General features: G+C 39.6%; 1 protein-coding gene across 3 annotated transcripts; it reads left to right on the top strand.

Annotated features, from left to right (window-relative positions):
* Positions 1-990: 990 nt before the first annotated feature.
* TMEM237 (transmembrane protein 237) lies at positions 991-16,547 on the top strand. 3 transcript variants are annotated; one of them, XM_017834762.1, is made up of 13 exons: positions 991-1,054; positions 3,307-3,338; positions 4,255-4,265; positions 4,786-4,842; positions 6,247-6,360; positions 6,752-6,866; positions 7,442-7,602; positions 8,197-8,320; positions 9,311-9,502; positions 9,909-9,982; positions 10,452-10,545; positions 11,749-11,870; positions 13,745-16,547. In XM_017834762.1, exons 1-13 carry the CDS (start codon positions 1,025-1,027, stop codon positions 13,810-13,812), a joined length of 1,194 nt encoding a protein of 397 aa, XP_017690251.1. In that variant the 5' UTR covers positions 991-1,024; the 3' UTR covers positions 13,813-16,547. The 3 variants fall into 3 exon arrangements, with proteins under 3 accessions (XP_017690251.1, XP_017690260.1, XP_017690242.1); XM_017834771.1 differs by lacking the exon at positions 991-1,054 and adding an exon at positions 1,834-2,558; XM_017834753.1 differs by lacking the exon at positions 991-1,054 and having other exon boundaries at positions 3,129-3,338.
* Positions 16,548-16,589: the final 42 nt, after the last annotated feature.

Genomic DNA, 16,589 nt, shown 5'->3' with positions numbered 1-16,589 from the left:
GCCTTACTCTCTCAGAAATATTCAGTCAATATTCAGTCCAGGATGTGCTCTTTTGCCTCACTGTCTGTGAGCAGAGAGTGTTATTTATGACGATATTAGTTTGCTGCTAGTCCTTTTTACCTTTTAAGGTAGGAGTGGCGTTGGCACAACATTAATTCCTCCAGAAACCATAGTTACCTTCATAATACATGTGAGATGTCTTTTGTTTCATCAACTCAAGTAAGTACAAACTGACAGAATATGGATTTAGCAAAGAGGGGAATAGTGAGAAATCCTTTCTCTTACTGGTTTGCTCTATGGTAGCAGACTCTCCTCATCAGAGGGTGTGGTGCTTGTGGCAAGTATGTTCCTCACTCTCTTCATGTCCCATGGCAGCTGTCTTGCCCTCTGAGGAACACAGATTACTATTACCTCACCTTGGAGGAAAATCAACAAATGTAAGTAAAGCAGTCTAGAAAGTGGTTATTTAAAGTCAAATATTACAGCTACCAGCATGCCTGCTTGTTCTAGAGCCAGGGGTTGTATTCCTTGTTTAGATATAAAACGGGAGAGATGAGACTGAAGTCCCAATATGTCACTTATGTGGGATAAGTAGAGTGGAGGGTGAGATAAGAGCCAGCTCTGTGCTTCTGTGCCATGCTGGTCCCCACTTCTGCCTAGTCCAGCATTTGTCGATTCTTTGTCTTTTTCCCATGTGTTATTTTCTACTTTTGTGGTTCCCCCCCCCCGCTTACAGAGCAGAACTTCATTTAGCAGTTTGTGACCCTGGCTACAAGCTGAAAAGTAGGCCAGAAACCTGTTTCCACTTTCGAGCGTTTGCTTTTGCTCGCCCGCAGCCCTAAGGACGAAGACCCCGGCCAGATCCGCGGGGGTGCGCTGGCCCCGCACTGGGGGCGGCGGGCGAGGCCGGGCGGGAGCGGGGCCGGGCCCTCCCCGCCGCTGGGGGGGCGCAGCCGCGGCGCGGGGCGGAAGGAGCGGCGGCTCCTCCCCGCGGAGCCGGAGCCGATCCGGGCGGGCGCGGCCCATGGCGGCGCGGCGGGCGGGCCCCGGCGGGGTGAGGGCGCGGCGGGGCCGGGGCGGGCGGCGGCGAACGGGCCCGCGGAGCCCGGGACGCCCGGCTGCGGAGCCCGGGAGGCGGGAGCTTGTCCCGCCGGGCGCCGTGGCTGAAGGGACGTCGCGGAGCCCTCGGTGGCAGCAGCTGCTGCCGGGAGGCGGAGAGGAAGCGGGAGGCGAGAGCGGAGCGCCCCGGTAGCGCGGTCCTGCATCCCCGCTCCGCTGGGGAGGCGGAGGGGGGATGTCGCCGGATGCAGCGTGGCACGTTTCTGCCACCTCTGCTGGGGTGGCAAGCAAGCGTTTCCTCCTTGTTTTCGTATTTTCATATAAATCTCTCAGAAGATAATCTGCAGAGCTTTAAATCTGTAAAGGCTGGTTAAGTGTTTTTAAACACTGAGGGCTTTTAAACCCTTTCTGCCCTTCATCCTGGAATGGACACCAGCGGGATTGGGTAGCTCGGTTTTCCCGCCCTGAGTTTCCAGGTGTGCCCCAGGTCTTGTGGCCTGGCTCACGTGTGCAAACACAGGGTTTGACTGAGGCAGCGGCTGCTGGTTTGAGAGAATCTGTTGCCTTCAGGGGCGCTATGGCTACCTTAGAGCATTCAGCAGCTCTTCTGGCAGTAACAAAATGTCTCTGTCCCCAAACTCACGCTTGGAGTGAGTTACTTCAGACTCTGCGAACCGGCAAATAGACCAAAGCTGCTATCTGCACGGCAGAGTTGTCTGTCATACAGATGGAACAGATGAGTATTCACCACTGCCTGCTTGCATGTGGTTCCCTTTGTTGCAAGAAATAAATGATAACAAATCAATTCACTTTTCAGTTGTTTTATAGAAAGTAATAAAGACATGCTACTGCACATGTGGTGAATGCTGTATAGAAGGTTTGTGGGTTTGGTTGGTTGGTTTGTTTTTATGGATTTTTTAGCTCTTAGTTTTTTAAAATATCAAGTATCGTAACCATTCAGTATTTCCTGCTAAAGGAATGTTGGAAACAGTAACAGTAATGAGCTCTGACCTTTACTAATATTTTTCTTGTACAGCTGTATGGTGTGACCAATACTGGGGGCTGCTTAGGGTGTGCAGTTCCCTACCTGTATAAATGGCACTTGCTGTCAGTCTTCAGCATGGCCAAAATCCAAGTGAGAGATTTGAGGCCTAATCCCACAAACCCTTCCTTGCACGAGGCGTCTCATTTGCTTTGGGTAAACAAACCAAAGTCAAACTTGTTTACAGGAACCTGGAGCAGCAAGTGGAGTTAACCAGTTTTTTGGTGCAAATAACATTTGGTGCCACAGAACAAACTGCCCTTGTTTCAAACGGGAGTAGTGCTGGGTCCTAACCCAGGGCCAGGAGGGTTCATGTTCAGCTAATCCTGGCTGCCTGAAGTTTATTTTTAGTTCAGAATTAGCTGAGGTTCAATGTGAGCAGCGTTAGGGAGCATAGACCAGTTCACAGTGCCTCTTTCAGGGAGCAGCTTCAAATGATATGGGAAAGAAACAAGTGGTAAGTTTGAGTCTTACCAGTCTTACAGCCCTTTTTATTTCTGATATCAACTGACTTTTTTGAGCATGGGAAATACTTATTTGTGTATACTCTTGTGTAATACAAAATCTGAAAGTTAACTGCCTTTTTCTAGATGAGAGAAAGGTACAAGCTCAGTTTCGGATTATTATCAGGAGATATTTTTAGATTTTAGTTGTGTTTGACCTGCTGGTAAATATGAAAATTAATAAAAATGAAAAATAGTATTTTATAATATTTAAAGGTGTTTTCATAACTGAGCTTATTTCCTTTTATTGACTTTACTATTGTTCTGAATTTACGCCTTCATTAATAGAAAATACTCCATCAGTTCATGCTGTATACTATACAAGTATATTGAATGCATAAATTATTGCAGTATTCTGATATTTAAACAGATTGACTGACAAGCTTTCTAATGAAAGCAGTACCTTACATGAAAAGTGAAAATTATCCAACTGAAGTTGAAATGCAAGCTGTGCCTCACACACAGATGTTAGGTACACATCCCTAATGCAGTGCCCATCAGAACTCTGGTAAAGACATATTATTCCAGCATCCTTTAGGTACTGCTTTTCTATAACATCTCCATCAGGAATGTCCAGCCATTTAGGGGGCATATGAAGCAAAACATACCTCGTGTGTTCTGACCACACCTGGAAACAGCTGTTTTCTGAGAGGTGGTTTTATGCTGATAGAAGTTGACTTCTGTCTCTCTCTTGTCTTTCAGTGCCCGCCTCGTGCCCTTCCTCCAGTGCCAAGGTAAAATCAGTGCATTCTGTGGAACTGATTGTGGTGCTGTACTGCAGTGATTTTAAAAGTAATGACATTAAGAGAAATAAGTTTATTAAACATATGAGTAGTCATAACAGTTTTAAAAATAATTGCTTCTCTTTCTAATTTTTGTCCCAGAACACTTTACAAGAAATGCAAAGCATTTTGAAGCTGAGACATTTTAGTCTATTACTTCGGTTTTAATACTGAGAGATAAATCCTTTAAAAAGTTTCAGATAGATATTACAGTTTTAATGTCTACTATAGTGGAACTGATGTCTTTTTCAATCTCTTCTCACTTCCCTCTTTGTTTTGTTACATGTTCTTTTGTTTTTTTGAATCACAGATCCTTTAGAACAGGAATTTCTGACATTGGACTAGATATTCTTGAATAGGGATATAGGTGTCTACTAATTTGATGTAGCATAGGTAAAAAAATTGGGCTTTTTTTTCAATGTGGAAGTAGAGTTGTTATGACACAGTACTTTAGAATTCTTTCAAAGTACCTGAAAGTAAATGTGATGTTTATGATTGATGACATATAGTGTCTTTTTAGTAATGTGTGGGCTCAAATGTTTTATAACTTTTGTTGGTTTGTTACATATCAGGCAGTAAGACAAGTTTTAATTAGCCAGGTGATTAAAGCTTTTAATCTGATCCTCAGCCAGCCAATCAAGAAACTGTGCCTAGTCACCAACAAAGTGTTGAGTCCTGATGATTGCTTCCTACCCTTAACCCTGTTGTAACAACTGCTCAGAAAGAGGAGTGGGGGTAAGGGAAGGAATCACAGAAGCAGCACCGTGAATTTCACTGCTGTGAATTGTAATTCATTCAAAATTAACTTTCTTCTCATCTTTGTTCCTTTTACACTGCATGTCAACACCTTTTCTCCTTAAACGTGAAGTGGAAGCCAAGGTGAGTTATTAAGGAGAATTATAAACATTGATAGTTCGTTTTGATATCACACATTCTCTCTTTAAAGATAGAGCCTTATACTTTTCCTAGATGCAGGCTGATTGTTTAAACTGCATGGATACCTGTGCTGCCATTGCTAGAGCTGTAGTTTTCTTTGTTCTCTTTATTGTTTGCTGTTTCCATCAAGGTAACTGAAATGCTGCCACTGTGCTTTAAACAATAAGTTTCTTTTTCAGAGCATTATTTAGAGTATTTGACTTTTTCACCTAATACAGGTGCATGTGTGTGTTTAGCCTCTGCCACACATAAGACAGTTTTCCTTATCCTGTTTTCCTGCCATCTTCTCTACTCTTCCTCCTTGTGTGAACTGGTGAATTATCATCTTACCTGTAAAATGTGAAGAATGTCATAATTTGTAAAAAAGAACCTATTTCTTAACTTGCAATAAAATGGCTGTTAAAAAAAGAAAACGGAGTTTTCTCCTTGCTGTGCACCCATACTTCTGTTTTATGTTATGCAGATGAAATTCCACTCAGTCGTCCCAAAAAAAGAAAACCCAAAGGAAAGACTCCATTAGGTAAGGTCCTACCAAGACTGAAAACTGTTCTTTTATTCCCGCTATTTTTTTCCTTTGTAAATTTTTTGCATGCTTCATGAAATAGTAATTTCCAGCTGTAAGATGCTTATGTTTAATGTGTTAAGAGCTTGAATTTTTGAATGAACTAAGATAAAACTCATTTAACAATTTGGCTCAATTTGAGTCCTTGGCCAAATAAAGTCAAAAGTTAATCATTACATTATCATTGAAGAGTTAGTTCAGAGTGTAAAAGGTGACTAGCATCAGAGCTTTGTATTTTTGCAAGAAGCAAATCTGCAGAACAAACATATTGTTTTAAGCAAGATTATGAGTCTGATCTGTTTTGATAAAGCAGAACATGTTAACAGAATCTAGTGGATTTCTGTAACCAGTTGACTTGGGTCCATATAAAAGTTTGATGAGTAAACTGCTTTTATGTGCTTAAAAGTGTACAATGAGGCCTCACTGAAAGACCTTTAAAGGCAACAAGTAGAGCTGTTGCTAGCAGGATTTTCCAAGGATTAAGTTTTGTTTACTGTTGTTTTCAGTGAGCTGAATGATGATGCAAAGTACACCTTGACTTTTGCTGTTACTTTGCTGGTTAATTTTGCTTTTTAGCACAGTAAAACTTTATAAAAGGTGGGTAAACCTGTGCTTGAAGTAGAACCAGATGGATTCAGTTATTATCATAAAAATGGCAGTCTTTGGAAGAGCTATAAAAAACCAGATGTGATGTAAAATGGAACAGTACCTTTCTGCTTCTGGTCATGTCTTTCTTCGGATCATGCAAATTGATGCTACTGGTGCTAGAATATTTGATGAATTCATATTAACCTCTCATGGAAATGTAGTTCCTCCAAAGTATAATAGCTCCTCTCTCACACTGGAGTAAACATCCTTTAGTGTTGCTTTTCTGCTCCTCCCTTTATTCTTGTGGAGTATGTTTAGCATTTAAATTTTCCTTTGATTTCATGCTATTTTGCCTTAGCACATATCTGCGTGGATCACTTTGTAACAAACTTAATTTTTACTTGTCCCTTGCATTATAATCTTTGCACGTAGAAAGGAGAAATAGAGAGGTATAGTTCTTTCCTGTGGTGGATTTCTTTCAGTCAGGCCTCTGCTGTATGCCCAAATGGGAACTGTGCTACTTCTTGGATACTTAATTTCCTCCTAAGCATGAAACTGTTAGGGTGAAAGGAGGGTTGTTAGCCGTCACCCTTGTATGTTCCTTCTTATGGCATTTGATTCCCAGCTGTTTTCCTAGCCAGGGCATTTGCATCTCAGCTGTTGCTCAGCTGGGCAAATACAGAATTTGCACAGCGTAGTAAAGGGCAGCTTTTTCTTGCCTGTTTCTCGCTGGCTCTGAGTTAAGGTTGCCGGATCTTTTCCTGTGGTTTTCAGACGGCATTGTCCACGCCGCGGTGCGGCGGCAGTCTGAGAGCAGCGAGCCCCTCACTCCCGAACACCAGGATGTCCCTCCGCAGAGGAAACGCAAGAAGAAGAAAGTACCTGCTGGTACGTGAAACAGGTGTGGGTTGGAAAGGGCACCGAATAAAACGTGGTAACGCAGAAATGGGATTGGCCAACGTGTATTTTGGCTTAAAACATTTCACGTGCTTTTGTACTTGAAACACCTGAAAGTAATCTCTGAGTGAATGGCAGCTTAGGGTTTCAGTTTCTGATGTCAGATTCCATAGGGTTCAAACCTCCATGAAAACAACTGTAGTACAGTTTTGGAAGTGATAAAATAGATACTTTACATCATTCAAAGCTCAGAGGATCATAACTTTTTTGCGACTCTGTTTATATAATAACAACTATTTATGTATTTGAGTGAATGTATTTCCATTTTTATGAAAGTTCTAAAGCTTTCATGTCGTGATGTTGTTTTTTTTTAAATCTTCAGATTCCGAGACCTCTTTTACCCAGCAAAATGTTGCGTCCCTGTTTCAGAATGGAAATGGCATGGATGTCCCTGAAGCTGAAGAACCAGTGGTCCGCAAACAGAGAAAAAGAACAAAGTGAGACAATACTCGTATAGCTCATCATTTGGAACACCTGTGCCAGTGACTGTGGCTGAGTAGCATTTTATGTTGTCACATTAGAAAAACATAAGATCTTGAAGCTCATCAAGCCTGATACCATTCAGCCTGTGTGCAGTTCTTTCCAGGGTTAAGATCTAACTTTCTTCACCTGTTTGTTCTGTGCATACCTGGATGCATTACAGTTCTGAATACATTTTCATGAGCCTAATAGTTCAGTCACATATGTGAAAAAATTAGAATGTGTAACCACTTTCTTTCATTCTTACTATCTTTTTCTTAATGTTATGAGAGTTAGCATGTTTTTTCCCCAACTGTTCCCATATGTTCTAATTGTTAATCTTTTCACATGGAATTAGCTTTATGTTTTTAGTTAATTAACTCCATGAGAACTTTAGTCCTTAAAATTGTAAATGGGATAATATTATACAGGTCAGTAGCCTGGTCAGTTATTATCAGTCAAGTTAGACAGGTTAAATGTTCATAGGAGCCTTTAGGTTTTCCATGTTATTTCCTGTTCTTTCTTTGACCCGCTATATGTTCTGTGCTGACAGGAAACCTCGGCCGGCCGAAATGCAGAGTCCCAATGAGCTGGAAGTGGAGGAGGAAGACATCATTGAAGATGAGCACAGAAAGAGCCCAGATCAGCAGCCTGTGTTTGCTGCTCCCACTGGAATTAGCCAGCCTGTTAGCAAAGTGTTTGTTGAGAAAAATCGTAAGTTCAGCTTGTGATTTCAGTAACTTCAGGACATTCTTGCAATTAGGGGAAGCACTGTTGTATTTAAAATCCAAATACTGTAGTATTGGGAAGAATTTTTTTAAAAAGGCTGTCCCAAACAAAAATTATATGGAAATAAATATACATGATAATTTTTCAACATTGAATGCTAGTGTTGCTGTGCTGGCATATTTGGTTGAATGTTTGAATTCCATGGTCTGTGTGAAAAAGACTGTTTCAAAGTACTCAGCTGAGCTTATTTGACTTAATACTGTCACAGTACCTTGAGAAGAAATTATTATTTATAAAAAGTCTTTCCAGTGGGAGTTTTATGGTGGTTGTTTGGGTTTTTCTGTTGGTTTTGGGTTTTGGGGTTTTTTTGTACCAGGGGTTTTTCTTGTACACTGAGTAGTTTCCCAAAGTGCTTTGCACATTCTTTGCACATTTAGGTCTTAGCCTGACCACCAGGATGCATCACTCCAGGGCAGGAGAGATTTTCTGATGGAACTTCTGAGGCTTACAGCTTTTTAATGCAGAGATGATGATGAAAGGTAACAGTACTCTCTGAAACTAATTTTCTCATCCTTTCAGGGCGGTTTCAGGCTGCTGACCGTGCAGAATTGATTAAAACCACTGAAAATATTAATGTACTTCTGGATGTCAAGGCTTCATGGACTACCAGAGACGTTGCCCTCTCAGTGCACCGAAGTTTCAGGTGAAAGATAAATGTTCTCATGTAAATAAGAAGAAATCAGTGTTGGAGTTTTGTGATGTTTTTTTTTTTCCCTTGAAAATTAGTGCCTTTTCTCTACCATTCAGATGTCGCTTTATTTCTTTTGGATATTCCTAATAAATGGTTGTTCAGGATGCAAAAGATAGAAAGTTTATCACTCTTCTAGGTTTTGGTATTTATTGTCAAGAATATGTATTTGTAGTTTAGACACCACATGCAAAATATGGTTATAAAAAGAATAACTAAGAAAGTCATATTGCAAAGATTCAGACAAAATCTGAATAGAAAGAGACTGATCTGATAACCAAAATATTAGAGACCTACCAAAAAAAATTAGAAAATAAGACTGACCCATCAGGTGTATCACCAGGATAAAAATACTTGAATTCAGATAGTTCTCAAAGAAAAATCCTGGTTGGTGAAAAAGAGGGAGGAGTGAAATTGGACTAGGGGAATAAGTTTGCACACAATAGCAAAAAAGTAATGTATTTTTTTTAATATGTGGTCATGTTGAGATACAGGATGGGAAGATGACAACCATTTTATTCTCTTGTGTATATTATCTGTGAGCCTGTGCTTCCTTTTCAAGGTTTTCCTTAGCAAGGAAGATAAAGAAAAGACTGCCTTGGGGACAAGTTTAAGACCATTGTGTAAGTGTAAAGGGCAGTGCTTTTGGAAAGCTACAGGCAGCGAGTGAAAGTATTTGATTCCTGAAGCAATAATGAAGCAAAGGCAAAACATCTTTGTTTTCTTTAAGTGCTCAGGTTCTGGTGCAGTCTGTTAAGGGAGGATGCAGAAGTCTTGTTGCCTAGAATTTTTAAAACTAGATCAGGAAAAGCATTTAGAAACAATTTCTGAAAGGCTCTGAAAAGCAGGGTCGAACAGATGGATTCATAGGCCTTTTCTATTGATCTAAAGGTCTTTGCTAATTCAAGATATTTAAAGTGATCTAATGTTCTTTCCTCCTTTCAGGGTGATGGGACTCTTTACCCATGGCTTCCTTGCTGGGTATGCTGTATGGAACATCGTTGTTATCTACATTTTGGCAGGACATGAGCTTTCCACAGTTTCTAACCTGCTTGAACAGTATAAGCCAATAGCATACCCAGCTCAAAGTTTGTTCTATTTGTTGCTGTCTATCAGTACAGTCTCAGCCTTTGACAGGTAAAATATATTTGTATTTGAAAGGTGTGTGTGTAATTTGGGTACACTATGTTCCTTTCTGTAGCATATTCTGATCTGCTGTTGATGATTTAATGTGACATACTTAAAGAGTGATTTTACACATGGCTGGCTATACAGAGAAAGGGTGTACTTGTGCATCCAGACCTTTCTTACTCATTTCTGTCCACTGCTTGGACCCTGCTTCAACAAACTGGTACTGTTTGTTTCAGTCTTTCTTGGATTTGGCATAATGAGGGCCATTGCCATGTGTGTGGGATATAGTTGTGTATTAAGGCACTGTAACAGAGGCAGAAAAAAGACCTTGCATAAGGTAAAAGAATACTGCTAGAAGAACAATATCATTGTCTTACTGGGCTGTGTTAATGACTCTTGGTTTTGTTATCAGGACTGATTTGGCAAAAGCCTCAGTTGCAGTGAGGGGCTTTCTTACCCTAGACCCAGCAGCAGTAGCCTCTTTCTGTAAGTATTTTGAAGTGGATAGGAAGTTGTCCAGAAAATATGGTAAATGGAAAACTCCTATGTACTGTTTTTAGTGAAATCGCCCTTCCTGGTTATTTTCTACTTTAGAAGAAGTGGCTTAGTAGTTGAAAATAGCAAAGGCCGTGAACACTTTGTTACATATTTTTTTTAAGCATTTGCAGTAGTAGCATTAGTGGGGCTGTTAAGTGAAATAGTTCTTTCCCACTTCTGAATACAGAACACAAATCTAACAAAAAAATGGAATAGCAAGATGCCGCGTTTGATGTAGCTGATGAATTGCAAAAGTGCAGAAACCAGACTTTGATGGGTCAGAAATGTTGAAGAAGAGAGAATGAATTTAGGGAGACAGTGGAGTGAAAGGAAAGAAAATGTAGTGATTAGTACTATGTCGTGATGAGAGAGCATTTTGGGAGTTTATATCTGACGCTACTAATTCCATTTCTTCCAGTGTACTTTGCTGCTCTTATCTTATCCTTAAGCCAGCAGATGACATGTGACAGAATCAACCTCTACACACCACCTTCGGAAAATGGCAGTATCTGGTAGGAAACTTAAGAAACCACTCCTGCAAATTATGACGTAGCTCCCTTAAGAACCTTAGTCAAACTAGTGGATGGAAGAGGTCATACAATATGTATAAGAAAGTACTGATGAACTATTTCATTACTAAACCTGCCTTTGTTTGAGCTTGTCCTGAACCTTTGATAATTTCACTGAAAAATAAAAACTCAAGGATGGGTTTGGTCATTTTGGTTGCAAATCCATTATACCTCAAACAAGAGCCTGTTGGAATGATGCTGGAAATGTCATCTGGCAGGAACCCTAAGAATCTCTAGCTTGAAAATGGGACTCTACTGAGGTAACCCTTTTGGGTTCAAGGGCTTGACATTCTGTAGAGAGTCAACACCGGTTTCGAAGGAGATGGTCTGTCACAGGATGCATCAGCTTAGCAGACACAGGTGACATTTAAACCTAAAGCATTGTTTCCTGTTGGGCAATCCCATCCAAAGCTGTTACTTTCTGAAGTAGATACTAATGGACTTGAATTCTAGTAGCACAAGTTTTTAAACTAGACCAGAAGCAGAACAGAGAAGTAGAACAGAAGCATTTATGTGAAAATTTGCTGGTTTTGGCAGTTAGTTTTGGGCTTTTCTTTTAGGGCTTCTATAAATGTTTATTGAGTTGTTTATTAAACAGCCTAGATTCTAGTAACAAAACCACAACCTGCTACTGTTATGCCAGTAAGAAAAGTGTCAGTTAACCCTCTAAGCTGAATCATACAGTCTTAAAGCCCCATCTCATCCACCCCACAGCATCTCTATACAGGTCCTTGACTGGCTTCCCAACAGACTTTAGTAACTTGCTGCTCACTTACCTTGCTGACTCATGAGGAAGTGCTTAAAAGTAAGATGGACTGATGATATTTTTGGTGCCTTTCACCACAGTAAAATTTGACCGTGCATTTTGATTTTTATTTTTTGTCTCTTGGCCAAGAAAAGGAATTTGCTGTTGAACTCTACAAGTGGACATTCTCTGTGAGATATTGGGGCTTCTTAGCTGAGTCACTGTCTTTGGTAATCATTCTCTTTGCCAGGCCTTGGCAATGCAGGACCATCATGACGGTGCAAGTAGTTCTGTTTTCACATCTGGCTTAGCAAGCTTGTTTTGATGATACTCTGTTGAAATTATTACTGTAACCTCTGTGTACCAGTGAACTGACTAATGGGTTGATGTGTTTTTCCCAGGACTGCAGGTACAGAGGAAGAAATTGTTCATTCATGGGTTGTGGTGAATCTAGTAGTGTCTGTTCTAGTTGGGACAAGTTGGATCTTCTTGTCTTACCGACCAGAGCTTGACCACAGTGAAGGTAGGAAACATTAATAGATGAAATTGTTTATAATAAAGCTTGTTTTATAATAAAGCTTGTTTATTCAAGCTTTTATCTGCTGAACCAAGTGCTCTGCATTTGGTGTTCAAGACTAGTCCTGACAAATTTTGTGACTGAATGAAAACAAGTACCCCCTAGCAACCTTCCACAGCAAATGCTTCTTAGGATGCTGGTGTCTGTGTTTGGTTTTATAAAGGATAAGCATTCATTTAAAAAGGAAAGAAAAGCCTTATTTGTCATGTCTGAAGCAACATGAATTTTGAAACATGAGAGCACATCTCTTTTTCATTGAAGGGAAAAATAAGTTTAACAGTATTTTAAATATTTGAAATGTATTTATTCTACTTGTGTTTTAGAAAATTCCCTAATGTTATTAATGTTCCCTTTGCAAATGCTTAATGCATTTCAAGCTCAGTATTATTTCCAGTAGAACACTGCAGTAGTTTTGGGAACTCCCAAGCTTTGAAAAGTCAGATTCGTGCTTGCAGAACAGGACTTCAAAAGAGGACTACTTGTGCAGGAAGGGGCAAGCAAGTTCTTTTCACAGAAGAAGCTTTGCTAGAGACTAGGCCTTCTTCCTTTTGTATTCCTACTGGGATCCAAAAGGTGTATCATAACTTAGCTTTCCTGTCAAGTGCATGCAGCCTGTGACTTGAAGGTATGCTGTTCATAAAAATCCCAAGTTTTGACTTAAAAGTGATAAGGTATCCCAAGAACCATGAATTAAAACACAGATTTGTTTTTGGGAAACTGAAGACTGAACATGCTTCCTGAAATTGCTTTAGAATTTTAATGTACAGGTGTCTGTATTTCACCTGTCCCCAGTTACTGTGCTTATTTCTAATAACTCAATGAGTTAAAAAAACATGAATAACTGAGTGGCAGCCTTTACAGTCCTTGATGGTAAAATTTATAATAGATGTTTAAATTGTATTGTAAACCCATTTTTAAAATAATACTTATTCAAACAGTCGAGTGGCAGAATTTTACTCAAGTTTTGATGAACTTTTCTGATGTTTACATGTGCCTAGTAAGATTGGAAAAGTGCTTCAGAAATTTCTAGAGAGAAATTCATTAGGACTTACCCCAAACAGTAGAGAAAGTTTAGTTTGCTAAGGATGGGGTAGCAAACATATGTGAATCTCAAACTTGAGGGGATAAACCACACTGTTGCACGTACAGGCCGTGTAACTTTACCATGTTGACAGATGTTGGCAGACACAGCCTGGTCTATACAAAGAATGTGCAGGTAGCAAGGCAAAGCACACGTGTGGAGTACAGAGACATAAGAGAACCCTCAGCAGCACAGAGCTCCACAGGGGCTGCTTCATCAGCTGCTTAGTGTGCCCAGCCAGTTTCTGCACCAGGAGCTCTTCACTGCTGCCTTGGGCTGTTTGCCATGGCTGAGCTGCCGTGGTGACAGCTGTGAGCAGTATCATTCGTGCATGATGCTTTCTAAGCCAGGTTCTGCTGGTGCTGACTTAACACTGAAACACAGAGCAGATCCATCTATAAGTGAACGAGTCTCTAAACAGAAATCTTCCTTCCTAAGTCTGACACTCTCAGAACAATCCCTCAGTGTACTTCAGAGTTCTGTTTCAGTGTCCAGGTTGAATGCAGGGTGATACTACATATGATCACCTGCTAACATTGTCACCAGTTCTGTTAATTTTGGGGGGCAACAGTAGTTTTCTAAGGACAGTGGTGGCCCTTGCCATTGCTGAGTCGTTAATGATATGATTGAGACAAAAACCAGGAGGCTTGGGGGAATGCCAGGGTGCTTTTCAAGAGTAATGGAATTGTATTCAGGTGAAAGTTTCCAAAGCAAACGAATTTTTTTTTTTCTCATTTAGAACTGATGTTTCATGCTGAAATTGAGGAATTTCCCCAGGGAGATGTCATACCCAGAGTCCAGCCATAAGTGTGGAACAAGAACCTGCAACTCTTGTAGCTGTGACTGATGGCACAACATGTTGTGTATTATAGCTATGTATTATAATTTTCTTAAAGAAAAAAATGTATTTTTGTATTGTATATATTTAATGTTGATCTTTTTATGCATGTTACAGTTTCCAAATGTGATGGAAATCTTTTATACTTTTGCTTTTTATTTTGCAAAGCAGATTATTCCTAGTGCAAAAAGTCAAGGTTTATTTTGTAAATATTGCTGCCTGCATAGCCAAAGACACTAGAGGGTTGCAGAAGATCAGGTGTTCAGTGCTTTTTTGACGGTTGTAACACTCTTCAACAACCTGCTTTTATTACTAATGCTGACAGCAGTTAGCTTATCTGACTTGGTTAAATATCCTCTAGAGATTAAAACAAATCTTATGACAAAAGTAGTCTAAGGAAGAGACGATGATAACAAAACAGAGTTAGGAAACATAAAATCCACCAAGTTGGTAAGCATAAAATAATCTGCATTTGGGTGTCATGAAAAGTATTTGCTAGAATAAAGGATTGAATTGACAGGGATTTTGTTTAATAATCCATAAAAGAGGACACTTTTTTTTATCTTCGTTTAGTTCTCTTGACAAAGATCTTGATGATAACAAGTTCTTTCAGGTTGATTAGAGACAAGAAAAAGAAGCTTTAATGTCGCAACAGTTTGGTCAGTTAATGAAAACACCTAAATACATCTTGTAATCAAACGGTTGTTTTGTGTTGCCAACAGGATACATCCATGGCCTCTAATTTCTGAGCAGTCAGGATGCATAACTATTACAAAGCCATTCACAAGAAGAGTGTTCTGATTTTTCCTTATCTTGTATGGCAAGAACAATAGTTTATTCACTGCTCTTGCTAAAGAAACTTGAATTTCACAGATGTTGAAAATTTTGATGGAGACTGATTACCCACCAATTTGTCGTTTTGTGTTAGGATGGAATGGAAAACTTCTTAAAATTACAAGAAAATGATTATTAAAGCAAACTAAAAACTCTTCAGCAACCCACCTTCTGTGCAGTGATGTAGTAGCAATAGTGGCAGTTGGTGAGTTTTGATGATTATAGCCAACATTCTTTTTCTTTTATATTAAAACGGCAAAATGAAAGCCTTTCAGATAGGAATAAATACATATTGAAGGATGAAACAGTCTCCTTAGTAGACACAGACAACAGCTAGTTTGAAAACCATTTATCAAGAAAGTATCACCTAAAGCCCAAAACCTATTTGTATATGTTGTTTAATGCATACTGATTCTGCATTATTTGATTTAATATATGTCTATGGGTGGTTATAAAGGGGGTGCAGTTGTCAAAGTTCTCTGGAGAATTACTGAACTTTTTATAGTAGTGAAGTTAAGAGTAGCCAGATGAAAGACTTGAAAGGAAATGTCAAAGAGCTTTCTGTGCTTTCAGTGCTAACTCTCTTTACTGTTACCTGAGTTGCTTCAAAACAAACATGGGAACATGAATAACTAGGGCTGTTGCTGCCCTGTTGAGGGCTTGAGTTCTTTTATGTCCATCCAGCAAATTTAAGTTAAGAGTTCAGTGTTCATGACATCATTTAAATGCTGTGGTAATCCTGGCAGTGAGGGAAAAGAGTTCTGCAAGAATTTAAAAGATGTTCCACAGCTGTTGGCTGTGTTCTGGGGCACTCAGTTTGTTATGGGAAGGAGCCCTTAACGCTTTTGTAAATTGTTGTGGCTCTTGTGTATGTATTTTTGCAAAACTGTAGAGCGAAATTATGGCTGGCCCTGCATTGTACATTAAGATGGAGAGATTCAGGGTGTGCTCTCCTTCAGTCGTGCACTGGATGTTCTTGTCATGATTTGGCTGTAGGAGATGGAGGATGAGGCACAAAGTGTTCTCATGTAGGTTGCCACCACACTTCCTCCTGATGTGGTGTGTTTGAGTTACAGAATCACTGACCTCCTGAAGATGGGATTAATAATGGCTTCTCTTTGCTGCATGACACTTCTGTCATCTCGGTATGGTAAGAAATGTAATTTTGCCTATAAAATATGGGCAAAATCAGGCAAAAGGGTGCTAAGGCATCACGTCAGTACAGGAAAAACTTGGATAACATCATTGCTTGATTTCTGACATTAATATTAGGAATTGGCCTTCCAAGTATCCCTTGGACAGAGCGATGCTAGCCAAGAGCCAGATTCATTGTCATTGTGAAATACAGTAGTTTGTTTAGATGGTTGAGCATGGATTGAATTAATGAACTTAATGTGATCAATCCAGTCTTGCCTTTCCAGTGTATCTTTTGAGGAGGATCTGAATATATCCATATTTAAATTAATGAGGTTTGAGGTTGCCATATAAAAAGCACAATAAACAGTTTGATGACTAATTATCTATAGTACAAGACATTCTTCATTCCATTAAGCCTCACAGTGGAATATGAGTCTAACTGAGCTTTTTTGTTTAGTTTCTTGGAAAGTTTTAGAATGAGTTTACGAAATAGATGTTTAATTATAGAACATGCAATATCTGTAGAAGCCTTAACTGAAATGCCTTTGTGCATTTCCATACCATTGTTTTTAATGCATTTGTGTTAATGAAAAATTACAGATATGTTGGTGCCAATTTCTTGTTTTTACATATATGAAACAATTAAACAATTGCTCTAAACTAGTTAGAAATTACTGTACTTTGTCTTGTTTCAAGTTGTTTAATCTGTTTAAAATAAATCAGTCTAATTTTTCCCCAGTGCTAATATTTTGTATAAATGCAAGGTCTGAACAGG

This window comes from Lepidothrix coronata, unplaced genomic scaffold, assembly GCF_001604755.1.
Source record: "Lepidothrix coronata isolate B3197 unplaced genomic scaffold, Lepidothrix_coronata-1.0 Scaffold7, whole genome shotgun sequence".
NCBI classification, from domain to species: Eukaryota; Metazoa; Chordata; class Aves; order Passeriformes; family Pipridae; genus Lepidothrix; species Lepidothrix coronata.
This window is presented reverse-complemented; position numbering and strand designations above follow the sequence as displayed.

What these genes read in the sequence shown, in the direction of transcription:
- TMEM237 (XM_017834753.1), top strand. Translation starts at nt 3,265, where the DNA reads ATGCTGATAGAAGTTGACTTCTGTCTCTCTCTTGTCTTTCAGTGCCCG. An exon ending in AGTGTTTGTTGAGAAAAATC is followed by an intron (nt 7,603 to 8,196) that starts GTAAGTTCAGCT and finishes TCATCCTTTCAG; the next exon opens with GGCGGTTTCAGGCTGCTGAC. An exon ending in TCGGAAAATGGCAGTATCTG is followed by an intron (nt 10,546 to 11,748) that starts GTAGGAAACTTA and finishes TGTTTTTCCCAG; the next exon opens with GACTGCAGGTACAGAGGAAG.